Below are 27,954 nucleotides of genomic sequence, written 5' to 3'. Positions count from 1 at the left end.
AATACTTTATAATATAGTTTGTTATGCTTACAAGCTTAAAGCAACTATAAATGTTAATGTTGAATTTTAAATTTTTAATATTTTTTTAATCTCTCTCTCTCTCTCTCTCTCTCTCTATATATATATATATATATATATTATTGCCATCCCTAACTTGTTGCCCCTAAAAATATTGGGGTGTGCTCTAATTGCCCTGGGGATGCATCCACCTATCCTCGCTGTTCCCCCATCTTGAAAACTAGTGCAACCTAGGTTTTAGTAGGTTTTATGCCATATTTATTTATTTTTTAATTTCTAACGATCATAAGCAAAAATTGGAGGTGGGGGGTGAACTCCAGGTGTCCTGCTTTTCAAGGCGAATGTCTAGAACACACCCCCAACCCCTTTGGGAAACACAATTTGTACATTGGAGAAATGTTTCCTTGTGTGTTTCTTCACATTTACCAAAGGGAGGGGTGTGGGAAATGTTTCCCTAGGCACCCTGAAGTTCCCAAAAAGTGGGGGTTGGAGGGGGGGCACTGTCCCTGTTGATTTGGGGTAGCATCGGATGTGTTCTAGCCATGAATATTGGTGGAGAGGCTAAAGCACATGAGATCTCCAAGACCCAGAAATGGTTTGGGAAGATTCTAATCAGTTTGGGAGATATTAAAATAATTATTATTTTTAATGGAGTTCCTAAGTCTAAACTTAGGAAAAATAAAATATTAATGGGTATTAATATAAAACTGGGTTAGAATGTTCCAAAAGTCATGGATCAAGCCAAATCTAATCTTAGCTGTTCATTAGAGATTTAATCTCGACCGTTGAAGGACCAACGAGAAAAGTATAAGAGGAGGCTTGAGGATCAGTTGGAGAATACACCAGAGTGATCAGTCATTCTATTCTCTAGAGCGGGGTTTGTTAAGAGAGATAGAATCAATGATCAACAGTGAGGGGCAATGAATACATAGCAGAGAGGTAGAGTTGGTACCAGAGAGACAACGCAGAGCCCAGAGAGGTTGACGCAGAGGCAGTTGGGTGCTACGCAGAGGCATCCAGGAGCTGCGCAGAGCCAGAAGAGGTAGCTTGTGAGACGTAGAGGGTCTAGGGGCTGACGCAAAAGCTCCAGAAGTTGACGCAGGGCCAAGAGGCAACACTGGAAGGATTTCGTGGGATAGACTGGGTGCTGGTGAGCTGGGTAGGGTGACGCAGTCCCTGTCAGAGTGATGCAGAGCAGTGGGAGCTGCAATTGTTGCTGTGGGATTGTTCATCCGGTGATTAATCCGCCATAATATGTCTCCGAGGATAGGTACTACTGCTGAGGGCATTCTCCGTTGGGTGAGCCATTTCTGGCACCCTAGTTGTATTATGAAAACTGCACAATAATAAAACCCTCTGAATAGATGCACCGGTTTTCCCGCATTGGGTTTTTCCGGGGACATTAGTCCAAAAATAACGGTGTCACTTGTGTGCTTGTTTTCTTTCAGTGGATGGTTTGTAGATGTTCATACTGTACTTATGTTTATTTTCAGTATTTACATGGTAAATAACTTGTGAAGTAATTAAACAAGTAGGAAGAAATAAACGAGATAGTACAGGAAGAATTTATAACGAGTTAAACTTAGAAATTCCAACAGCTCTCGACCCTATGGAACATTGATGCGCTTTGGGTAGGAAGGACATGGAAGAGCCTTCAGAAGTATGCTTCTGGTTTTCAGGGGGTGCGCTCTAAGGTATAAAATTTTGATCCCTGCCCTTGTAGGAAGTGTTCTTAGAAGCACACTCCTAGAGAGTGTTCTTAGAAGCACACTCCTAGAGTGCTCCTTAAGCACTCTTGGAATGCTCTTGAAACACCCTTGAAGTGCTCCTAAAACGCTCACTTGTGTTTTCACAATTTTTTTGGGTTTGTTTTTTATGGCATGTGTGGCCTAAGGGAAGGCCCAAATGGGCTATACAACTCATGCTTAGTGTTTATGGATGGATAAAAACCCTAGTTCACTCTATTTACTCTAATTCTATCACTCATTTCCTTCAAAATTCAACCCCTTATATGCTGCCATCATTGTCTCAAAATTGTCATCCAATGTCTGATTTAGTTGTGATTCCCATCAAACACACATTGCCATCCTCAACGATTGCATCTTTCTTAGCCAATTTCAAACCTGTGTTTTTCCTTGGCAAAATCACGCACATTTAGAAACTAACTAGACTGCATTATGGAGTAAATCCATGACAGATTCATACAACTCACAAAGATCTTTGCCGAAGCCCACCCGGATTTACTTCACGTCATTGCACATTTCCTTTGCAATAATAGAGATAATATTCTTGGTTCTAAACTGACCATTTTTTCCTACTTTTCTTTTGATCTAGCCAAGGCTCAACCAACTAATTCCCTGTAGATATTTTTTTGCCTGTCCTAACCGATGGTGAAAATCTTCGTCCTCATGATAATAGCACTATTTTGGACACTACTTTCAAAGTCGTCATTTCAGCAACTGTATAATAGTGCTGAAACCAGGGTTGTGGGGGAGCGCCTCCCCCCCCTCCTCTCGCTTTCGCTCCCAATTCGCGCTTCGAGCAGGAGCAGCTCCAGAGCGCGCTCCCTAAAAAAAAAGCTCCCCACCTTTTCGGGAGCGTTTAGCCTTTTTTGCAATTTTTTTTTTTTGCATTAATGTTCCAAATGCAATTTGTTTTCAAAGAAACAAATAAGTTTTGAGTGGGGTAGCTTAATGATCAAGCCTATGGCCCTACTAGTGTTGATAGGCAATTCTTGGTAATGTTTAAGAATTAAAGTAAAAGTGACATTCTCCTTAATCTTCATTTTCATCCTTTTACTTGAATTTTTAACATTACCATGAAATGACTCAGGATGTTTGAGAGTGGTTCCAACCTCATTGGATTTCATATGGAGAAAGTAGAATTTTAGATTTCATTCAAAATCTAGCAGACTTATCAGTTTTTCAGGATTTCAGGATTGGGGGATTGCAACGTTTCCATTGAATTTTGTTATGTATTAGGGTATGGAACTTGTATTTAATCAAGAACACTAATCCCTCTATGTACCTTGATGTTAGTGACATTGGTTGTTGAACTCCTCTATCATGACCCTCCTAAAAATGTACGCATCACTCAAACAAAATCTTGACTTGACATGCTATGCTTTTTCTATCTTATGTTAATGCTTAGAGGGTGATATTAATGACAAAGATCCCTATACAGATACAGAGGTAATGACAAAGATACCTCTGGATATTAATGCTTAGAGGGTGATATTAATGACAAAGATCCTGATTTTCCAACAAGACTAAAAAATTAGACATTTCTCGTGGTGGCAAGAGGCCCAAGCATAAGCAATAGATAATAGATTTACTTGTCTTTTCTAGTTTCTAGTAGTTTTTATAACTATTGACTCTTTCATATTTATTATGATATTTTTTAAACAATATATGACAATTTAAGTTTGAAGTTGGCAATTATAACTCATTAGTAATGAATTATGAATATGATGCTTCATGAAAGTTGAAAGTTGTTTCATTTCATTTCATGTTAGATATTATTTGTTGTAATGGTTACACTTAGCATACAAGTACAACTTTGGCGATCAATGATGATAAATGATATATATGAATTTTGAAAGCTTGAAACTTTAAGAATGATGAATCATGACACTCAATATGTTGTATGTTACTAACTTGTGGACGTGGTTGTGAATATTATAAGTTATAACTTCTAGATGATTGTTGTTATATGGTTCAATCTATGTTTTTTATATCTAATTCATCATTCTACATGTTTTTGTTGAAATATATGTATCAAAAAATATATATATATATATTATAAAAAACGCTCCGAGATTCACTCCCAAACCGGGAGCTTCTAAAAATGTTGCTCCCGCACCCGTTTTCACTCCCACTCCCGCTCCCGCTCCCACTCCCTCTCCTCGCTTTCACTCCCACTCCCAAGTAACACTGGCTAAAATATTTCCAAATTAAAAAGGCCGAGTTTGTCAACTTGGAGTTTGAATGTAGTTCCTTTACCTTAATTTGGCAATTATTAATCTATAGATGCATTTTATCTCCATTGATGGAGGGTAATTATTAGATTTCAGTGACAATGCAATAATAACCAGTTTAGAAGACATACAAAATTTCCACTACGAATAATAAATGAGGTAACATTGCCTAAATGAGGTGGTATACTCCATGGACCCATGTATACGTTGGAAAAACAACAAATCTACAAACAGTATAAACTTGATATTTGATGGCCTTACTTCAACTCTTCAATTAGAATCCATAATTCTTATGAGGTACTAATGAGACCAATTTCTAATTGACCTCATGTAGCTCTAACATTAGCATTAAAATTAGGCTTTAGCTAATATTAAGCCTTCTTATATAAATGGAGAACTAAGCATATTCATGTTTTTGAACTAGGTCTCTACAATCATTAATAAGGTCAATATCTGCCAATGTTTTGTCCTTGTTCTCTGTTCCATCGTATAAAGTTTGAATCCCCCGTAACCAATAACTTATCTCTAGCAAGAGGAAAGCTTAGTAGAATTATGTCTTATTCAGTTTAGAATGGTTGATTTTCTAGTGCTAATCTGACAAGCAAATTTTTCTGCAACTAATAATTACTTCCAATGATATATGATATTACTATAGCACATTCGACCCTCCTGGACATATATATATATAGAGTCAACTCAACCACTTTGGAGACCAATCAATCACTCATTATCATCATCTATTTCTGTTCCAAGATAAGAACAAAAACCAGCAAAGTCAACAGAGAGAGGAGAGAAGCCAAAGGAGAGAGAAAATTCAGGTTTCTAGCTTGTTTTTGTTCACACATGCGAAGGTACTAGGGTAAATCTGTGAAAAATTACAGGTCCGAACTTCAGATCCGATATTTCTGATTTGACCAGATTTGAGAAGGTTTGACTAGTGTTGACTTTCATTGACTTTGACTTGGTTGGAGGAGACTCGGAGGAGGGTTGACTTGGGCCTTTGTGGTGGTCTTGGTCTTTCGTCTTGGATATCTCACTTTGATCTGATTCTATAAGAAGAGGATTTTTGGGTTTTCCCTATTGTGGGGTTTTACCCTGGCTTGGAGCCTAATTTCTTGTGTCCTTTGTCCCTTTGTGATGTTCATGTTTTGTACATTTTTTGGTAATTGCTTGATGAAGAGAATATAAATTTAATAAGAAGCTGACAAACATTCATAAGTAATTATTAAGTTAAGAAAAATCAATCCTAACCCTCTAGCACCTTGGTTTCTCAACAAGTATTAACCAGATACATCAAGGATTCGATCAATTCTTGATACAAAGAGGGATCCACCAAATTTGAGTTAGAGTCTCTCAACTTCTTCAGATTGGTCACCATGGGAGTGGCCATGGAATTGCAGTGCATCCCAAACTTCTGAGGGATCGTAATAATATACTTCTCTTGGTTGGAGAAGACTCGTAGGAGGGTTGACTTGGGCCTTTGTGGTGGTCTTGGTCTTGGTCTTTGGCCTTGGATATCTCACTTTGATCTGATTCTATAAGAAGAGGATTTTTTGGGTTTTCCCTATTGTGTGGTTTTACCCTGGCTTGGAGCCTAATTTCTTGTGTCCTTTGTCTCTTTGTGATGTTTTGTACATTTTTTGGTAATTGCTTGATGAAGAGAATATAAATTTAATAAGAAGCTGACAAACATTCACAAGTAATTATTATGTTAAGAAAAATCAATCCTAACTCTCTAGCATCTTGGTTTCTCAACAGGGATTGACCAGATACATCAAGGATTCGATCAATTTTTGATACATAGAGGGATCCACCAAATCTGAGTTAGAGTCTCTCAGCTTCTTCAAATTGGTCACCATGGGAGTGGCCATGGAATTGCAGTGCATCTCAAACTTCTGAGGGATCGTAATAGAAGCCAAGAATCATCAGGTATCCATCAATCTGAGAATACCAAGCCTGAGGTGCCTGCTTGAGTCTGTACAAAGCCTTCTTCAGTTTGGCGACTGGAGCAAATATCTCTTCATAGTCCTCTCCCTCCTTCTGGGAGAACCCTCTTGCCACGAATCTTGCTTTGTACTTCTCTATGTTGCCATCTACTGCATGCTTGATCTTGTAGATCCACTTGGAAGTAACCACTGACTTCCCTTCATGTCTCGACATAATTTCATACACATCATTTTTTATGATGAATTGATATTCCTCCATCATGGCATCCTTCCCAACTTGCAGGCCTGTTGCCTTTGAACTAGAAGCTCTTTCGATCATTTGGCATGGTTCTAGATCTTATACAATTTCTCCCTCTCGAACACAAATCACTTTTGCTGAGTTTATGCTCGATCTTGGGAGAATCCTCTTGCCACAAACTTTGCTTCATTCTTCCTGATGCTTCCATTCATTGCTAGAACCATTGCCTTGGCAACCTTTACAATGTACTTGCAAACCTCATTAGGAGGCCATGGAAGAAATGATTATAACCAACCAAATATACAAAGACAAGATGCTGACCAAAAATTAAGGTATAATAATCAAAGGAGAAAGATATGAAGTACTTATCTTTTGATTTTAGGATTGTAGGGAATTGTCAACTCCCTCTTGATCTTTGCCTTCGTGTAGAAATCACTGAAATCCATCTGCAATCTCATCAAGCTAGAAATGCTCATCCTCATCGTCAACTACTCTTTATTGGATCTCTTCATGCTATCAAGGAGATTACACAAGCTCAAATCTAAGGCATTCAACAGTCTTTAAATATTTGCTAAAGTTTCTTCTTATTTCAAGAGAAATTCCTGTCTAATACTTTTGGTGAACTTCCAAGATACTCAATACAACAATGGCCAAGATGATAGGTCTGAAACGTTGAGAAATCTAGGGCAGCTAGATTAGGGACGATTTATTTTTTCTTTGATAACTGCTTGTGATGTTCTTTACTTCAACTTGTAATATTTATAATTAGCTTCTTCTTCTCTTGATTATTATAGTGTTCTTATCATCAAACAACTACCAAAACATGAAGATCAATAGAACAAAATGGACACAAGATGTAGGCTGCTAGCCAGGGCCAAAACCTCTCCTAGAGAAGAAAACCCACAAGTAGTTCTTCTCTTCTTATAGAATCTTCAAATGATGAATTCCAAGACCCTTAAACCCTATACCAAGACCCCTCCAAGACCAAGTCAACTTTTCTTTAGATGAGCTCCTTTTCCACAAAAGTCAACACTAGTCAAACAACTAAAAAAACTTCAAATTTTGGCCTTTCTGTAGTAGCTGCAACTTCACTCGTGTGAGTGATAGAGGCTAAATTAGCCTTCTCTCTTCTTTGCTTGGCTTGATCTCCTTTCCTTAGGTATTCGCCCTTAAAACTTGATCTTGTAGCCACAAAATTTCGACTTCTTGATGGAGAACTTCAATATGATCTTGTAATTGCAAAAACCCTCGCCGCAACTCGCACGTGTGAGAGAAATTGACTCAAAAACTTCGGATTTGTTGTCTTAACCATTTTCTTGCTCTTTGATTGCTTGTATATTTCTTCCTCTTGTGATCAAACTTGCTTGGATGCCCACAATCAAATGAGGTCGAATGCTTCTTATATATAGGCTTCCAAGGAGTGCAAATTGCCCTCAATGAGGCCAACTTCATTTTTTGCAGGCCGACTTGGTCTTGGAGGGACTTTTGACACAATTTGACTAAAATAAATTCTTTTGACTTGTTGCAAGATGCCCAATGGGGTCTATTACAAATGACAATGACTCTTTTAACTCTTACTCTCTATGACAAAACGTTAGAAGAACACAATGGGTGCTAGACCTACAGATAAATTGACCTAGAGCATGAAACCCATGCTATAAAATAATAATAATAAATTCTCTCTTTTACATCAAATACATAAAATCAAGAATACATAGGATATTATGAAGACTGAATATATTTAAAAATTTCAACACTGCCTCTTAACTAGGGAGGTATTCATAACACATAGAAGGTACATGGACATTCTCATACTAAAGAATTTCTCATAAGAAGAGTTAGATTGGTAAGCCATCTCATAATCTATCTTTTTAGGTTATATCAGTGCATCTTATCATATTAACCAACATTGTCATATAGCAAGGCCTTGACTAATAGCTCTATCTCTCCACTAGATTAGAGCACAATGCTGGGAGACAATGGTTTATAAACACCTTCATCATTGTCTCTCAAGGCACATACCGCATGCAAATGTTCACAAGGTATGTCCTTTTAGGACCATTCTTGTCTTGGATTTACACATCCTTAATGAATCTCCTCTTTGACTACTCTTGCCTATTGGATGCCCTACCTCATCCTCAAATAGTATTGTATAAGTCTTAGATACTTACCTAATCCTCCATTCTTTCTTCATGATATGACGACAAGAATGATGTGTCTGTCTCTCCCTCTCAACTAGGGAGGATCTGCTTATTCCTTCATATGAAAGGAATATACCCAAGCTCCCTGTTAACTAGGGACTTGTTTTCACAACAACTATCTATTCTTTCATGGAGATCATGGTACTATCAACTGCTTGTAGGGCTCCTCTTTTTGCATCATTAGGTCATGAACAAACTTCAACTTCTACATTGTGGAGCCATCTTCTTCCATAATTTTTTCATTGGGCTTCGACCATCTTCTACATCACTTCCCTTCAACGAAACATAATGTTGAACCAATTAATGCTAGACATGTTATCCTTCGGAAAGTGACCATCTTTGTCATCATCTGGCTATCCTTCATATTGATACCTCTTCCAATTCATGTTCTTCTTAGGATCATCCATCCAAATTTACGTGTACTAGATGTAGGTGAAATTCTACAATCTTCTGTTGGTAGCCTCGTTCCAATCCAATCAGATGCTTTCATAAATCAAAAGTGAACATCAAAAATAGAATTACTTCTTCATGAAGGCCTTTCGTCATGACATCTGCAATATCGACATCTTTTTCTTTACTAATCCATCTCCAAGGGTTCCATTATTGAGGTTATCCTTCTTCATCGTACTCATTAGGGTCTTCATAACTTTTTCACGTACTCCTTTCTTCAACATCTTTATACATAGTTCCTTATTATTAGAAACCTTATGGTCCACCTCCTTATATTCTACAGGAGGTCTTCATAACTTCTTCATGGAGATGTCACAGTCAATCCTTTAAATATCAAATGTTGATTAAGTAGCTGTAGACACATCTTCACGAACTCTTCTTTTACCTTCTTCATATACTGCTTCCTCGGGAACTTCTCTATATATAACTCGTCTTACATAGAGACAATTGTTGTCCACCACCTCATATGAGGTCATACGATGTTGATTCTATCATGTTTATAATGTATAAGAGTTCAAGGCATATTGATTATGTCTTTATGTGTCATTCATAAGGGAGAGTTCCATCTTCTTCAACCATGCTCATGAGATAGAGTATTCCAACCATTCCATCTGCAACTAAGTGATGACATGATTCTATCTATTAAAAAATTACCAAATACATGCATACCTTTTTCCTTTATGTGGTCATCTAGAATTCTTTAGCAGCTTCCTTTCCCTTGCTCGAAGATGGAAAAATACTTCAACTAAATTATCATGCTGCAACTTTCTGTCACCATACCTTCATCCTTTTAAATTGTGGATCCCACACTAGGTGGAATGTTGACTGTAACACTTGCTTCTTCCAAGTAGAGGTGAACCTTTTTAACAAAGATTCAGGTGGAGGATCTTGATGATCCTTGTTCTACAATGCATCTTATCATAACTGTAATGCTTTTATCATGACTGTTGACTTGATAGTAAACTTAAAGTATGAGAGACCTTTAATAGTGAGGTCTTTCACTTCTTCCTTCTTTGTTTTCTTCTCTTCCGATTCTTCTACTTCTTCGGTCACATGGGCGCACACTTCTTTCTTTCCTTTTCTTGTTGCCCTTCTTGAGTTTAGGACAATTGCTCTTGAAATGCCCATATTCATTACATTCATAACATTGAATCTTATACATGTCAATTTCTTTTGAAATTTCTTTCGAGGCTCAACTTTTCCTAATTTTCCTTTCTTCCTTGTCATAGCAACAAATGTTTGTGTTTGCTCATTTGATCCAACGTCATTCTTTGCTTTTAATCTAGATTCTTCAATCTTACATAATGCCCATAGATCACTGAATGGTGTAGCTTCCTTCTTTCCATAGATGCTTGGTACAAAGTTTCCCCATTCATTTGGTAGTGCATTGAGTACACAAGTGGTCATCTCTGGATCTGACATTGTTTCTCCTAGTTCTTGTAGATGATCTCTAATTTGAGATACCTTCATGAGATATGAAGCTATCCCTTCTTCCTTTGATACTTTCATCTTGTATAATTCATTTCTTAAAGATATTATTTCCCCCGTTGTACTTACAGAGTACAACTCTACCAGCTTGTCATAGATCTCTTTTGATGTCTTCAATTTTGCTACAAAGGGAATGAGAGAATCCTTGATAAATTCAATGAGGATTCTTTGAGCTGTTATTTTTCCTTTCATATACTTTGACAATGCTTGAGATTGTTCTTGAGGAGGCTTTGTGATGGAGTCCTTGACATACTCAAAAAATTCATTTTCTATGAGAATCAAATCTATTCTCTTCTTCCATGCAAGATAGTTTGATGTACCAACAAGTTCATTGTTCTCCTTGCATAAAGTAGTCATTTGATTTGTAGGATGAGACATAAATATAAAGTACTTACTTGACCAATGAAGATGTCTCCTTGAAGATGATGCCTTCCACTAGAGTGTGAGATTTAGAATGAGGGAGGGATGATCTTCCTTCTTCAAAATGACAATGCTTCTTCTTCACGATGAGGAGATATGTTTTTCTTCCTTCAAAAATTCTTGAGGTCTGCTCTTTTCTTCAATATGAGGAAGATTACTTTGATTTCTTTGATGATGATGAAGTGCTTCTACTTGCTTCCTTTGGATGATGATGGAGGCTTCCCAAGAGGCTTCAAATGTGTAGAGTCCTTCTTTCTTTGAGATGGAAGTAGGGTCTTTGAGGTCTTCTTTTATTCTTCCAAGAGTTCTTCCTTTAAGATGATAAGGTCTTTGTGATGTGATGACTAGATCTCCTTGATGTGCTTCTTCTTATATTCAACCCTTATGTATCCTTTTTCAATTTGAATGATCTCCAAGCTGCCTTTCCTTGTTACCCTAGCTTTGATACCATGCTGAGAAATCTAGGGCAGCTGGATTAGGGATGATTTATCTTTTCCCTGATAACTGCTTGTGATGTTCTTTACTTCAACTTGTAATATTTATAATTAACTTATTCATCTTTTGATTATTATAGTGTTTTTATCATCAAACAACTACCAAAACATGAAGATCAATAGAACAAAATGGACATGAGATGTAGGCTACTAGCTAGGGCCAAAACCTCTCCTAGAGAGGAATATATTACAAGTAATTCTTCGCTTCTTATAGAATCTTTAAATGACGAATTCCAAGACCCTTAAACCCTAGACCAAGACCCCTCCAAAACCAAGTCAACTTTTCTTTAGATGAGCTCCTTTTCCACAAAAGTCAACACTAGTCAAACAACTTCAAAATCTTTAGATTTCGACATCTACTTCAGATTTTCAGCTACTGTTTCAGGTCTGCAACTTTTCGACCCTTCTGTAGTCGCTGCAACTTCGCACGTGTGAATGATAGAGGCTAAATTAGGCCTTCTCACTCCTTTACTTGGCTTGATCTTCTTTCCTTAGGTATTCGACCTTAAAACTTGATCTTCTAGCCCCAAAATTTCGACTTCTTGATGGAGAACTTCAATATGATATTGTAACTGCAGAAACCCTAGTTGCAACTCGCATGTGTGAGAGAAATTGACCCAAAAACTTTGGATTTGTTGTCTTAACCTTTTTCTTGATCTTTGCTTGCTTATAGATTTATTCTTCTTGTGATCAAACTTGCTTGGATGCCCTCTCTCAAATGAGGTCGAATGCTTCTTATATGTAGGCTTCTTAGGGTGTGAATTGCCCTTAATGACGCTGACTTCATTTTTTGCAGGCTGACTTGTTCTCTTGCAGGCCGACTTAGTCTTGGAGGGACTTTTGACACAATTTGACCCAAATAAATTCTTTTGACTTGTTACAAGATGCCGAATGAGGTCTATTACAAATGATAATGACTCTTTTGACTCTTAGATTCTATGACAAAACCTTAGAAGCACATAGTGGGTGCTTGACCTACAAATAAATTGACCTAGGGCATGAAACCCATGCTATAAAATATTAATAATATTTTTTCTTTCTCCTTTACATCAAATACATAAAATCAAGAATACATTGGATATTATGAAGGCCGAACCTAGTTATAAATTTCAATATGAAACATCATGAATCTTTTGCTTCCGAATTCAATTCATGAAGCTAGTGGAGTTGCTCTGTATCCCTAAACTTTCAATCATCAATATGCCCTAACAGGCCTGCATAAACCATGAAACTTGAAACAAGTGTGTCTAATGTCCATGTAGCTATTATGCCATCATAAAGAAGTGGAATAACCTTAACATATGTGCATGGATATCAATTGAACTCCCCAAAGTGGTGTTATGTAGGTTGCACCTAGGAGATTGTGTCAATATAGATGGGACAATTTCTCAAAGCCATAAGCAAATGCGTAGAACATAACCAAGTGTCCAAAACCACAAGTGGAAAAGAATGTGCCATAGAGTCCCCATGCCTCTACATATGTGATGAAATTGTCAACAAGGTGATCGCCCTATTCCATCATGTTATCAGTCAATCAAGGAATGCTCCATCTCGGCCAAACTACCAATATCCACTATGGTATTCCAGTCCAAGCAAATGTATCAAGATCAATGATCCAATATAGCCTTTGTAAGGCTTGTACTCTGCCTCTTTATTGACTAGCACTATTTCTTTTGACTTGCAGGACTAGAATTTTAGACTTGACTTTGAACTTTGGCACTTCAATTTTGATCGAATGTAGATTCTTAAGAAACTAGTGTTGAAAGATGTAACTAGTTTTGGTCTTCATAATTTTGCCTCTGTGTATTTTATGTAAAAAAAAACAAAAACAAAAATAAAGAGAAAGAGAAAAAATATTTTTCAAGCATGGGATTCATGCTCAAAAGAATTTATTATTATTATTATTATTAGATAAGCATGTTCGTCATGCTTTTAGGTTTTGTTGAGTCAAAGAGTCAAAGTACTATTTGGACCTCTTGAAAAGAAAAAAGAACGAGAATTTTTATTATGTAATTTTAGGTCAAAAACCTCTTTAGATGCCAAGTCGGCCTTGCCCCAGTAGACATCTATGTTCGCACCCCTCTGGAGAGTATAAATAAAAGATGATATGAGCTCATTTGGACACACACTTGGATGGATTTTGGTTTGAAATTTCACAGAAAAAGAGATGAAGTGGAGGGACAAAGTCTAAAATGGAAGTAGAGTTTCTTCTTGAGATGGAATATGTGAAAGCTCTGCCTTGGTACTTCTCTTGTTGCTGATATCTTGAGGATGAATTGCTTGAGAAAAATTGAAGGTTTGACTTGGCATCTAGAGGTGGAAGTTCTTCTGTGGTCATGGGTCTTGGATGTCTCACTTTGATATGATTTATAAGAAGAGATTTTTACGGGGTTTTGCCCTCGCTGAGAGCCTATATTCTGTGATCTTCATGTTTTGCATTTGATAATTATTTGATGAAGAAGAACATAATTAATTTAAAAGATGCCAACATAATTCACAAATAATTATCAACGAAAGAGAAATCTAATAATTATTGGAAGCCTCCCGATTTCTCAACATGGTATCAGACCTAAGGTCTGGAATAGGAGGTTGAAGATCACATTATTGTTGGCATATGATATATTTTTGAAGGATCTCTCTGTATTGGACGAATTCTTGCAAAACTTCTATAGATTGAACAAAGTCTTGGATCTCTTGTGGATACAATGTTTCTGTGGAAAGAGGCTCGCACTTGTAGATAATTGTATTGACTCGTATCATATTGGTTCTATGATTGGTTCAAAGATCTTATGAAGTGGATTGCATTTTTCCTTGATCACACCTCTGTGATTTTCGCACCTGTTTTATGGCACAATATATATTACACTACGTAATTTGTATCTAAAAACAGAGGTCCGCATTTGGCAGTAAGTCACATGACACAAAAGTTGACTTTTTGTAACTCGCATTCTTTGAAGACATCTACTTTAGTTCGATGATATTCTCTGGCGTAGTTTCCATTTCTGGGAAGTCTAACATGACTTGAATGACATCTCTTTTAGCTCGCTTATGGTTATGGCTTGATCATATTTCTTGTGCCTAGATGTATATCTGTATCTCTTCGACTCCCACTACTTGTTAACCTATAATGGCTCGGTTTGTGGAAAGCTTGTGGCTTGTACAAAGACTGCACAATTTTGGACCTGGCATTGGAATCAATGGTTTGTATATATATATATATATATATATAACGTTGTTGTTGTGGGACATGATAGAAATCGAGAAATAGTAACAATTTATGACAAGTTTGGTAATTCGTTGATGACTCGCACTCTGGCACTGCGACATCATTTTCATGGCATATATCACATAAAAATTCTTTATGACACGTATGACAAACTTCCCATATGACACTCTAATGAGATGATTCACTTCATAAAGCTTGCATATACTCCCTCGCACTCCGTGGAAGCATTATCATATAAGATTCACATTTTATATGACATCGCACAATGACATTGGATCTCGTATCATTAGAGATGGCTCGTACATATATTATGAAAACACATGGCTTATGAAGCTTGATATTCTGAGGTCGATCTTCTATGATCTATATTGTGACTCGGTGATTTGATTGCGGCTCAACGATATATCTTGTACCGCAATGGCTTACATACCCTCTACATTTGAAGACTTAGTTCTAATTATGAATAGTGGAAGTTGCAGACTTGGCAATAATCTCTTGTGGAAAATAAAAAGTATGACAATACAAGAATCATGCATAATGACTTATAATATATTTAATAGTAAGTCAAAGTTGTATATGGCAAAGGTCAATGACATGTACAATAGTAATCTTCGAGTAAATTGGAGCTTGATAAATGATAGTAACATGATGGATCATTGATAAGATTGAGATATTTGGAAGAAGTTTGAGTCACCTTGTTGTGACATAAGAAAGGAACAATAATCCTGAGAACCCCATGAAGAAACAAGGACTTTGTAACCAAAAGGACAAAAATATGGAGTACTCGTGTTGAAATATGATTGGCCCTTGACAATTAAAGAAGGATCTAATCCTTGCAAAGAAGAAGGCATGGTTAGAGGTATGTACAATCTATGTGCATTTCATGTTATGTGATCATTAGAAAGGGTCTATTAAGTAATTAGTTTTTTTGCAACTTATTTGCATAATAAGAATCCAAGGTTTGTAGATTTTACATTTTTGAAGGATTTTGGTATCTAGGGTTCGTAAACCCTAGATGGAACTTGGAATGGAAAACCCTAACCCTTATCACTTGTTCCCTCTTATGAAGCTCTAGCTCTTGATATCTAGGGTTTGCAGATATAATCTAAGATATGGTAAAACCCTAGCAAGGATTGATGTAAAAATGAAACCTAGGGTTTGAATGTCAAAACCCTAGGTGTAGAAGTTTCTGCTCAAAGTAAAGATATGCATATTTGAAGATATTCTACAAGAATCATGAATGAAGAATTAGTGATGAATGTGCTTGGTAAATCTTCCATGTGTTGCATGATGAATAGCGATCAAGACTCTCTCACAGATTGCATGAATATAACAATATTAATCGACATCAAGTATAGTCTCCGGAAGAAAAGAAGGGAGTTAACAATGACAACTCCAAGGAATATCTTACAACTTGGTAATCAAGCTCGATCCATGGGCACTCTTATGCATGAAGGAAGATTCGTGTGGAGATAGATCATAAGGATGTTGATGCTCTAATGAGAAGGTCATCATGATGAGGTAAATATTAATAGTTGTTGTTGGTTATTTGATTAACATATTGTTTTGCTACCTGGAAGGATATTGTAGGAATATATGAAGAATGTTGAGGCAAGCTCAACATATTTGGCAGCTATGATGTCAAGATGTGTTAAAAGGTAGTAGTGCGAGAAGACAACCTGAAGCTCAAGTTCATACAATAACAAGGAGATAACTTTCATAAGAAAGCTATGATCAACTTGAAGTTTGAAGAGGATCAATATAATGCCTTCATTGATGATAACAAGACGAAAGTGATGTGCAAGATTGATGACTTGAACCTTGTCACAAGTGTTAGAGGATGACTCCATGATGTTCAAGAAGGTTGAAGTTCTCCGATGACATGATGATACGAAAGAAGAAGCCCATGTAACTACTACTACCATGAGATCCATTGGAAGAAAAAAAATAGCGATGTTGAACAAATCTCCCTAGTTGAGAGAGCTTGGATATATTCCCTTTGTGTATATCCTCCCTAGTTAAGAGGGAGTAATGATGGATAAACTTCATGTGTCATTTACTAGGCTAGGACTAATAACTGTACTTTTAGTGAAGGCCATGAGGAAAGAATGGGGTTCGGAGGATTGGTTAAGCATCTAAGATTGGTACTCCTTAAGGATAGATGTTCCGAAAAGTTTGACCTTGGAGCATCGACCAAATCATGGTGACAAATTATTGTACCTTAGGCTGAATAACCCGTATGATGGTACTGTTAGGGTTAGTATCTTCGTAGGTAGCCTAGATGACACCTAGATTTCTGGTTGGGTTGGTACCTTGGCAGGTAGCCTAGATGGTATTGAGATCCCTGTTGGTGTCTTGGTAGGTAGCCTAGACCTGGATCCTTGTTGAGTTGGTGTCTTGGTAGGTAGCTTAGATGACACCTAGATCCTTGTTGAGTTGGTGTCTTGGCAAGTAGCCTAGATGACACCTAGATCTCTATTGAGTTGGTGTCTTGGCAGGTAGCCTAGATGACACCTGGATCCCTGTTGAGTTGGTGTCTTGGCAGGTAGCCTAGATGACACCTGGATCCCTGTTGGGTTGGTACCTTGGTAGGTAGCCTAGATGGTACCTAGATCCCTTGATGGGTTGATACCTTGGCAGTTAGCCTAGATGGTATCGAGATCTCTAGCATTGTATATGCTGATTGTGATACTCTTCTTAGAACATTTCAACTTGAGGTCATCCTTGTACCATTTGTACAATTATGAATACCTCCCTAGTTAAGAGGGAGTGTTGAAAGATGTAACTAGTTTCGGTCTTCATAATTGTACCTCTATGTATTTTATGTAAAAAGCAAAAAGAAGAAAAAGAAAGAGAAAGAAAAAATATTTTTCAAGCATGGGTTTCATGCTCAAAAGAATTTATTATTATTATTATTTATTAGATAAGCATGTTCTTCATGCTTCTAAGTTTTGTTGAGTCAAAGAGTCAAAGTCCTATTTGGACCTCTGGAAAGAGAATCTTTATTATGTAATTTTGGGTCAAAAACCCCTCTAGATGCTAAGTCGGCCTACTTGACAAGTCTACCTTGCCGCAATGGACATGTTTGTTTGCACCCCTCTAAACAATATAAATAGAAGATGATATGAGCTCATTTGGACACACACTTGGATGGATTTTGGGTTGAAATTTCACAGAAAAAGAGAGATGAAGTGGAGGGACGAAGTCTGAAATGGAAGAAGAGTTTCTTCTTGAGATGGAATATTAGAAAGTTTAGCCTTGGTAATTCTTTTGTTGCTGATATCTTGATGATGTTTTTGTTGAGCAAAATGGAAGGTTTGACTTGGCATCTAGAGGTGGAAGTTCTTCTATGGTGATGGGTCTTGTATGTCTCACTTTGATCTGATTTAAGAAGAGATTTTTACTGTGCTTTCCCCTAGGAGAGGGGTTTTTCCCTGGCTGAGAGCCTATATTCTATGTTCTTTTGTTTCTGTGATCTTCATGTTTTGTATTTGATAATTATTTGATGAAGAAGAACATAATTAATTTAAAATATGCCTACATAATTCTCAAATAATGATCAACGAAAGAGAAATCTAATAATTATTGGAAGCCTCCCAATTTCTCAACATCAAGTCCTTTGGGAACCTGATCAGTCTTCAATTGGAAAAGACTTGGCAAATTACTTCTTTTATCTTGAGTTTTATCAACTTAGGTGAGGAAGCACAATATCTATTCATCATTTTGAAAAGCGTTGACAGTATTAGGAATAAAAGTGGAGACGATCTCTGCATAAAATCTATTAACTGAGGTATTAAAACATGTCATGATTAGTATTCGGTTCCACAATTTTCAAATCACATGCTCAAGGTAGACTTTCTCAAGGTTACTAATTTGCTTTAGATCGACAATATATTTGGGTTCTCAATATATGCGTATCATGCCATCTTTGTAAGGTATTATCATGTAGGAGCCACATTTTATGAAACTTCTCAAAGATCTAGAGTCAACATATAAGAATAGATAAACATGATCCCAATCTAAGAACTAAGAACTTGAGGCTTTTTCCTTAGCTCCCTCTAGTTCTAGACTAGCTTCCTCGTCTTCCATAGGGAAATAGTCAAGCTGTTGAATAACCTCTTCAAGACAGACTTTCCAAAACTTGGCTTCTTCAAGTCTCTTTAATGGCTGCTCTTTCACCTAGGCTTTGGTACCATGTTGATTTTCTAGTGCTAATTTGACAAGCACAATTTTCTGCAACTAATAATTACTTTCAATGATATATGATATTACGTTAGCATACTTTAGAACATCTTTAAGCAATTAAACTCAGAAAATTCAACAGTATATGCTACGGAAACAATAGAGATCACAGTAGAATAGCCATCTATAGTAGACAACAAAATTTTGCCCTAGGAAATCCAAACCCAGGAGAAAACCCTACAATCTTTTCTACTAGAAATTGTTTAGTTCAACATAAGTACAATCTGAGTTTTACAAATCAACCTTGGAGCTCGTAGGGCTAGACTGTGAAAATTCCTTGAAAAAGCAGCAACCGGAAATTTATTCTTCTAACTGATTAATTATGCAGTTTATTTTGTTATGACAAAATAACGAATAAGTCACACTACAATTTCTTCACCATAAAAATAATGCGGAAAATAATAATTGGAAGAGAGAAAATAGAGCGCACACAATAAAATGACAGTTATTTTTGGACGATGTCCCCAAAAAAACCCATTTGGGAAAATCGGTGCAACAGATGAGGGTTTTATTATTATTATGTAGCAGTGAATTTTCTGAGTACAATCTGGATGCCAAACTGGCAACTCTTAGCAAATAATTTGGCCAAAATTATTAATGGAAATTTTCCGTTCTCCACAAGCAATCCAACAACAATCTGGCTACTCGAACTTGGCTATCCAAGACCCTTATGTATGCTACTATGCCCCTGTGTAGCCTGTAACTCACACTACCAGGATTTGCCTCTGATTAAGACGTCCTGCGTCTTGTTGCTGCTGGAAGTGATTCTCTGCCACTTTGGAAAATTATCCTGGCCTCCGACACCTGAATTGATCTCCTCCCCAGCCAAATCGAATTGCCCTTTGAAGTTGGCTGCACAACCTCTAGTTGAATAACTCGACCTCTTGCTGCTGCCTCTCCGGAACTGGAATTCTCCTCTAGAATCTCTGCTACTGCACTGCTGCTTCTGCTACGTCCCTTCTGGCTTGAACTTCTCTCCCTTGCTCGATCCCCATCAACGACTAAGATCATCTCAAACTCAATCGGTGTGAGTTTCTAGAGGATTACCGCCTTTCTCAATTAATTGGTGTTAATTAATCACTTTTCCTAAGTTAGACTTAGGAAATATTTAATTATTGATCAATTAACTTAATTAAGCTATTTCTAGGTGTTTTTTCCTGAATTTTTTTTCTGGGTTCTGGAGATCCCGTGTTACATAGCGTCTCTGACCAAAGTTGAGACTAAAACACCTGTCTAATTCTACAAAAACTAACATAGACTAGACTTCATATTAACACTCTGTAACCCTACTTCACTGAACAACAACCCTTAATCTCCTTCGCTAGTTTCTTCCAAGGTCTAAAACACTTCAGCCTTGCCTTCCAAGCCTTTGAGGGCTCTCGACTCCTCTCCTCAGCTTGTGGCCTTGACAGATTCACAATTGTGGCCCTGACAGATCCTTTTGCGCTTGGTTTTGAGGCCTTTTCAACCCTTATGCAACAACCTAAGGCCTCTCGGTCTCTTCCCTAGGGCTTCGTGTAATGACCCATCTATAGTTACAAACAGAATGCGATTATTAGCATACACATGAGGCATGCATATGATAGCTACATATGCATGCATCACATGCACTGTACTAGTATCCATATTAAATTATGAAGAATTCCCAAGCATAGGATAAAAGACGCAGTTATTGAAAATACTAAATAAATACCTAACTCGCAAGAACATATTGAATACATTAAAGTAGGTATTTATGTGTGTGTCGTCATCATAGTAGGTAACCATAGAATATTATTCAAAATAAAAGATTAATGCTATATACTATACAAATTAAAATTGAAATATAATTTATACAAAATAAAATGAAAAGACAATTATAAATAAAAGAAATTACCATTTAAAAAAGGATACTATGTATGGTATACAATGAAAGTAAGTATGTTATACAAAATTAAATAAAAGTGTATTAGGTAAAGCAAAAAGAAAATATAATGTGTTATATCTTATCTAACCCAAACCAAATAATGAAGGCACACTACACCATTAGTATTTAAGGAGGGCGGCTGATATTATACGCTCATGTTTCAAAAATGAGGTTGTAAACCTGTCATCCTAGGATGGACCACCACCTCTAATCATAAATACCTTATCCTCCTGACAAGGCCAACGAGAGATTGATCGATAGGCGACCGACTGAGATGGGGGAAGAATTGATGGAGAGGTGGTGGGGGTGGGGAGAGGAGCTTCGGAGGAAATATAAGGAGAAAAGGAGACGAAGAAGGGGGAGCGAGGAGGATAGGAAGGTTACACAATTGTGGAGCGAGCCTGCAAATTTGGGGAATTTGAGCAATTGTTCTTGGGGTTTTGGGCATGGGGGCCAAAAGACCTTCATTTTGAAGTCTTCTGGATTTGGGAACTGGATAGATTGATCCCATATAGGCTGGGAGGAAAAGGGTCGGTTTGGTAGTAGGAGCGGGAGCAACAACATATTTGTAACACCTCCAAACGAAGTTTTTAGGTCAGTACTTGCAAATGATTTGTTAAAATTTAAGATTGTCTGGTTAATTCATAAATTTAGGGCAAAAAACTTCATTTATGGTTAAAATGCAAATTAGGGCTTGTTTTAGATTGTCAAATTTGAATTGTTAATTTCTGTTCTTCTGGTAAAATTATAAAATTAGGGCTTTTACACTTCAACTCTCTTCCAAGAACAAAACAGAACTTGACCCTTAAACAAACTTTCACACAACAAACAAAAGGATACTTCGACAACCTTTCTTCTTCTTGTAATACACATACAAGCAACTCGGCCTCTTCTTCTAGATTAGAAATCACAAAACATATTTTTCTTTGATGCTACTCATCCTTCCTTAGAGATCTGCAGATCTCTTCTTAGCTTGTTGTTCTCACAAGATGTGATGTGCGTGAGAAATGAGAAGGGCTAATGCCCTTTTATACTGATCTTAGGGTGCCCATGGGGCACGTCTCCTAGGCTGGGCCGACTTGAAGAAAAAATAAATAAATTTAATTTCCTTTGAATTATTTTATGAGCCGACTTGAGTAGCTGGGGAATACATCCTGCAACTACCCAAAAATCAACAAGAATCTTGATCAATGATATCCTTAGCTCGAATATCACTTAATTTAGGGAAATTTTTAACTAACATGGCAATAAAATACCAAACATTTTAGGCACCAAAGCAACGCCTGCAATCAAAGTGATAAATACCTCCAGATGGAGATAGACCTCTTCCAGTTTTTTGTTCTAACAATAGCTTTCAAAGGCATGCCTATTTTTATGCTATAACTAATACAAAGTGTATGCTTTTGCATTAGTGCTTCTCATAGCGTTATTTTATTTTATTTTTTAAATTGTTTTTACATATAGTTGGAATACAAAATAGAAATCAAATTGTAAGCTGACATACATTCTTCTAAGTTCTGGTCAATAAATAGTCGAGATTTGTGCAGTTTTAGGAATCATAGATACATGAAATCAATGTTTGTTAATTTTGGCAACTAGGGCCAAACTTCACCTTGGACAACTCATTTGAGGCAACTGATATTTTTATTGGATTCCTCTCTCCGAGAGGTGTAGGATTGATCTAAAGATCATCCCATTCTAACATGTACAAATGGAATTATGAATTTATTTTGATTATGGACAAATTGTCAAGGTCCGCCAACAATCTCATGTAGGCTCAGAAGCCCAACAGTCACGTTTATTCATCCTCAATGTTTGCATATAAATACAAGGTGCCTCCTCCTCATTTGGACACTTCATTCACTCACACATCTCTCTCTTCTTGATTGGGTACGGATTTCTGAGGCTTCTCTCTCTCCACACGTGCGGAGAAAGGACTGTACTTTTTCTGTCCCTGCATTGACCAAAAATTGCAGAAGGCTGTCTTGACCAGCGTTGACCATCTTTGACTGCGGTTTTGTGTGGGGTATTTCTGTTTGGGCAGGCTGCAGTTCTGGGCACGAAATCCGAGGCTGTTTGACCCTTGTTTGACCAATGTTGACTGTGCTAAGGCTTGTTGCTGCGTTGACTTTCATTGACCAGGTTTGACTGGATATTTTCGGACTGTTTTTGGGCTGATTTGACTTACTGTTGGAGGCCGAGTTGACCGAGTTTGACCGAGCTGTTTTAGAGGTCAAAATCTGCCGTGTTGAACAATGTTGACTTTCTGGTTAGGGCTTTCTGTTTCTGCTGTTTCACTGATCAGATTTCACGGTGATTGGGCAAGTGAATATTGTATATTGTACTCTCTCTCTGCTGAACTTTTGAAGAATTATAAGAAGAATTGATCAAGGATTTCCCCACATTGGTGTTTGTCCCTGGCTAGTGCCATATCTTGTGTCCTCTTGTCTTCTACTGTTTTATTTATGTTCTATCTGCATTTACTGTCACAGTGTCATGTTAATGTGATTGCTAATCTGGAAATTGATATTGGGCTAATAAGAAAATTGATGTATGTTGCTCTTAAGCATAGAACATACCATTGTTATCCTAAAATTAACAATGTTGCACGGAGTGGGTGTGTTTTTGAGAAGTGAAGTGTTCGAAGCATCATTATCCAAAAATTCTCGGAAACGAAGCATCCCAGAAGCGTCTATTACAATGTTGCACACATCGCGATCGGGATTTAATCGGCGCCGGGAAAAAAGCGGAAAAAATCGTTAAAATCGGGAAAAAATCGGAAAAAAGCGGGAAAAAATCGTTTGGCACAAAAATATTCATTTTTTTTCAATTTTTTTCAATTTTTTTAATATCTAAACCATCTACAACATAAAATAAATACATTGACACATAAATATGATAAAAAAACTAATATATAAGATGTTCAATATCATTTCTAGCGCTAAAATCACACATAACATTGAATCATGTCCTGAATAGTAAGTCCTGAGTCCCAAGTCCAACTCAGCCTCAAAATATCAACAAAAAATATGATAATGTATCTCATCATGTCATAATGTCATATACAATAAAATGAAAGTCTAATCCTATTGATTTCCTCTGCCCCTCTTGCGAGAATATGGCACAGCTTTCTCTTTCCCTCTAGATGTAGAAGCTGGTGCCTGTGATGGTGGAAATGGCAGTGGAGTCTGACGTGCTCTAGAAGCTGAAGAACTAGTAGTAGCAGCTACAGGAGGCTGAGGTGGACGGAGACCACGTCCTCTACTGGTGGTAGTGGTAGCCCGGGTAGGCGGTGTCACCTCCTCCTCCTGCTCCTCCAACTCCTCCTGCTCCTGCTCCTGCTCCTGCTCCTGCTCCTGCTCCTCCTCCTCCTCCTCCTCCTCCCCCTCCTCCTGCACTAACCAATCCTCAGTGGGATCCATGAGAGGCCTCTCGGTCTCAACCCTCCATTCAGCAGTGGTGTCAATCCCATCCAATGAGATGGCTTCCGTATCAGGTGTCTTCTCTAGTTGTTTCACCCACAATCGAAGATTGTAGTAGACATAGACCATGTCATTAAGTCTATGGGACTCCAACCTGTACAAAGTTCATGAAATAATAAATTAATAATTAATATTATAAAAAAAATATTGTTTAAAACTTTAATGAATTCAAAAATTTATTTGGAAATTTGCAATATTTTAAATGTTTAAGTGTTAACCTATTGCGCTTCTTGTTGTGTATTTTTTCAAATACACTCCAATTGCGCTCACATCCCGAGGAGCTGCATGTTTGGCTGAGGATCCGCACGGCAAGATTTTGCAAAAGGGGTACTCTGCCACCATACATCTTCCACCATGCGTCTACAACAAAATTACAAAGAAAATTTTAAATAAACATAAGAAAAAAATGGAATTTGAAGAAACAATGAAATTTGAAACAAAGTTACAAAGTACATACTACAAACTAAAAAATACCTGGCATTTTAACCGTCCTATCAATGACAGCCATCTCAAAGCCAAATGTGCCAGCTGACAACTTATATTGCTCAATTTGTCTAGAGGCCTCCATACGTTCTTCTGAAGTTCTCACCATCTTCTGGACACAGGTTAATAATCCTTCCACGACCTCAACATCAAAATTAAACCCACATGCATAAGAAAATGCAGGGTTCAGGAAAAGGCCAGCAGCATGAATGGGACGATGGAGTGTGTTGTTCCATCGCTCATCAATGACGTTCCATAGAAGGAGTTGTCTCTGGAACCCATCATCTCCCTTGTCATCATAGTAGGACCGAATGGCTTCTTTGGCCCTATCCATGGCTTCATACAAATAGCCCATTGCGGGCTTCTCACCATCAACCAACCGAAGAACCTTTACCAAAGGTTCTGTAACAGCGCACACCTCCTGCACTCCCGCCCAGAAGTCCTCCTGGTATGAAACTAGTCTGCAGACGGCCTCTCCTTCTGGTTTGCGGCTCATTGTCGAAGCACGCCACTCCTCTGAAAGAAACATTCTCTTCAAATCCCACATAGAATTCAAGAGGGATTGAAGAGATATGAAACTCGTCGCAAACCGTGTAATGGCGGGGCGCACCAACTCTTTGTTGTTGGTGCATTTTCTCATCAAGCTAAGCACAGATGTGTGATTGTAAATAAATTTTGTGATGCTTTTTGATGAGTCAACAACCTCTTTGACAAAGGGAATTTTCCCAATGTCCTCTAACATCAAATCAATACAATGGGCAGCACAAGGTGTCCAAAATAAAGTAGGATGCCTGTCCATAAGCATTCTACCAGCAGCAACATAATTTGCAGCATTGTCCGTTATGACTTGGACAACATTTTCTGCACCCACCTCCAAAATAAACACATCCAGCAAATCACATAAATTTTTTGCATCTTTGATTTGATGAGTTGCATCAACAGATTTGATAAACATAGTCCCCAAGGGACAACTAACCAAGAAGTTTATAAGGGTTCTCCCCTTTTGGTCAGTCCAACCATCTGACATAACAGTGCATCCTGTTTGTGCCCATGATGCCCTAAAATCCTCCAATCTTTGGGTGCAGTCACGCTTTTCATCTTGAAGAAGCCGGCCTCTGAAATCATGAAGAGAAGGGAGTTTGTACCCCGGGCCAACACTGGCAACAGCATCAAGAGTAGGTTGGAAAAATGGATTATTCCTTATAATGCTGAAAGGAATATCACTCCAGAGGAGAAATTTTGTCATCAACTTGTCAGCTTTTTCTTTTTCAGTTCTTTTTAGCATTGAACCAATAGTTGGTTGTGAACCAGGTGTGGTTCGAGGAACAAAATATGATGATGCAGCTACCGGATTGACTGACGCTGCAGTAGAACCTGTGCCACTTGGCCCACTTCCTTCAACTGACCTTTTTAGTTACCTTTTGAGTTCTTCTTTGGCGTCTCTAGTGTGCTCTAATTCTCCCAATGCTCTCATGGCTTTTTGGATAATTTCAGCATTTGTCTTTAGACAGGGCACCACATCACGTCCAGGGATTTGTGCAAGGTGGAACTTCAACCTGTACACCCCCCCGAATATTTCCTTTCCACACAACTTGCAATACAAGTTTTGTCTATCATTCGGAGTTTTAGGGTCACCATATTCCCAGAAAGGATCCAATTTCCTTGGCATGTTTGTTTTTGAATTTTGAATTTGCAAACCTATGGAAAAATAAGGATTAGGAAATAGGAATTTAGGATTACATAAATGATAATAGTAAATACAAATTACAATTTAGCATTTGCAAAATTACAAGCTAATTATTTCCAAAATCCCAATTTCTAAACCCAAGTTACCCAACCAAATGCCAAAAAACAATGAAAAATAAAAAAAAATAAACAATGTTTAAAGAAAATGAGAAAATAAAAATCAAAAATTGGTTCTCATAGTCATAACAAATAACCCATCCCAAATCAATGAAAAATTTCCAAAAATTCTTTAAAAACAATGAAAAACAAAGTTTTTATAGAACCAAAACAAAAAAAATTTTTTATGGACAAATTGGCGATCTTGGCTTGGATTCCTCCTAAAATCGCTTCGATTCGCTCCCACAACGGACGGCAACCCTCTCCCTCACTTCCTCTCCTTCTCCTCCTTCTCCTCCGCGGCGGACTGCTGAATGAATAAAAAAAATTTCGTTTTTTCCATATAAAACCCCGCTGCCCGCGCCCCTCGCGATTTAATGCGAAAAAATCGCGATTTTATCGAAAAAATCGCGATTTTTTCGATAAAAATCGCTATAAAAAAAAAGCGGCGATTTTTTGGATAAAAATCGCGCTTTGAATCGGCAATTTAAAAAAATCGCGATTTTCCGATTTTATCGCGATTTTATCGCGATGTGTGCAACACTGGTCTATTACATATAATATTTTGCATTTATATTCTTAATTTACCATATATAGATTGCATTTATTTAAAAAAAAGTTAAAGCATCCAAAATATATGCAAATATGCATAACTGTACATAAATCAAGATAATAATTGCATCCATAGTATATTTATGATTAATTATTCGAGCATCAACCATCTAGATTCCGGCAATTATAAATAAACATCAAAATTTCAAGCATATCTCCAGAAGTAGAAATTATTAAATTTTAAGCATATAATAGAAAGTAGACCATTAAAACATTGAAATAGCTTATCTAGAAACTGTCAACATGGCCAATTACTATTGTTTACAGAATAGGCCATCTACACACTGAAGTAGGAAGATTGAAAAGTCCAATCTCAAGAAACTAAAGTCTAATCTATCAGCTATAGGCTATGACAAATAAAGTAGTGATTCTAGTGAGTCTATCTACTATTCTCTCCTCCTTACTCCACCACGACTGCTGCATCTGTCATGGGCCTCCACTTGGAAGGTAGTCAAGTAGATTGTGGCCATGGAACTAAAGATAAAGCCCCTGGTGTTGCTGCTGAAGTCTTGGACATGGGGACCATGGCATTGGATGGAGGTGGCATCTCAACGCAATCATCATCATCTTGGATAAGAGCATCCTTCGGTTGCTTTAAAAACAACACTCCATCCTCCAAATTATCATTCTCTGGATTTTTGTCCCAAACCATCAAGTCTTTATTTGTTTTTCCTTCTTTGCTCTCTCCTCCAACCTCTCACAAATCTGCCCTAAAAAACTTCCTATCTCCTTTGCTTTGTTCTCCTCTCTTCTCCAAGCTCAAGCAAATGAGATGAAAGAATGAGGAAAAGAGAAGGAGAAGAGGCCTTTTAACGTCACCCTCACTCTCCCCTCATCCCTAAACCGACCTTAGATCCCATGCAAGCTCAAAGTTAAAAGATATATATAAAAAAGGAAATTTAAGTCCTTAGAACCACACATGAAGCATTA

General features: G+C 37.4%; 2 protein-coding genes across 3 annotated transcripts in view; one reads left to right on the top strand and one right to left on the bottom strand.

Moving 5' to 3' along the window:
- LOC149198665 (zinc finger CCCH domain-containing protein 64-like) overlaps positions 1-27,954 on the top strand; it is a 215,252-nt gene that overhangs the window by 9,597 nt on the left and 177,701 nt on the right. The window lies entirely within an intron of this gene.
- Positions 24,003-26,519, bottom strand: LOC149198666 (uncharacterized). Its single transcript, XM_089399299.1, has 2 exons — positions 24,306-26,519; positions 24,003-24,181 (listed from the first exon to the last, which is right to left on the bottom strand). Exon 1 carries the CDS (start codon positions 25,853-25,855, stop codon positions 24,551-24,553), a length of 1,305 nt encoding a protein of 434 aa, XP_089255425.1. The 5' UTR covers positions 25,856-26,519; the 3' UTR covers positions 24,003-24,181; positions 24,306-24,550.

The sequence above is a fragment of the Pinus tabuliformis genome, chromosome 2_1 (genome assembly GCF_031772625.1).
Source record: "Pinus tabuliformis cultivar Carrire ecotype Pingquan chromosome 2_1, CPIR1, whole genome shotgun sequence".
Lineage (NCBI taxonomy): Eukaryota > Viridiplantae > Streptophyta > Pinopsida > Pinales > Pinaceae > Pinus > Pinus tabuliformis.
Note: the sequence above shows the minus strand (reverse complement) of the source record. Positions and strands in the feature narration are given on the sequence as shown.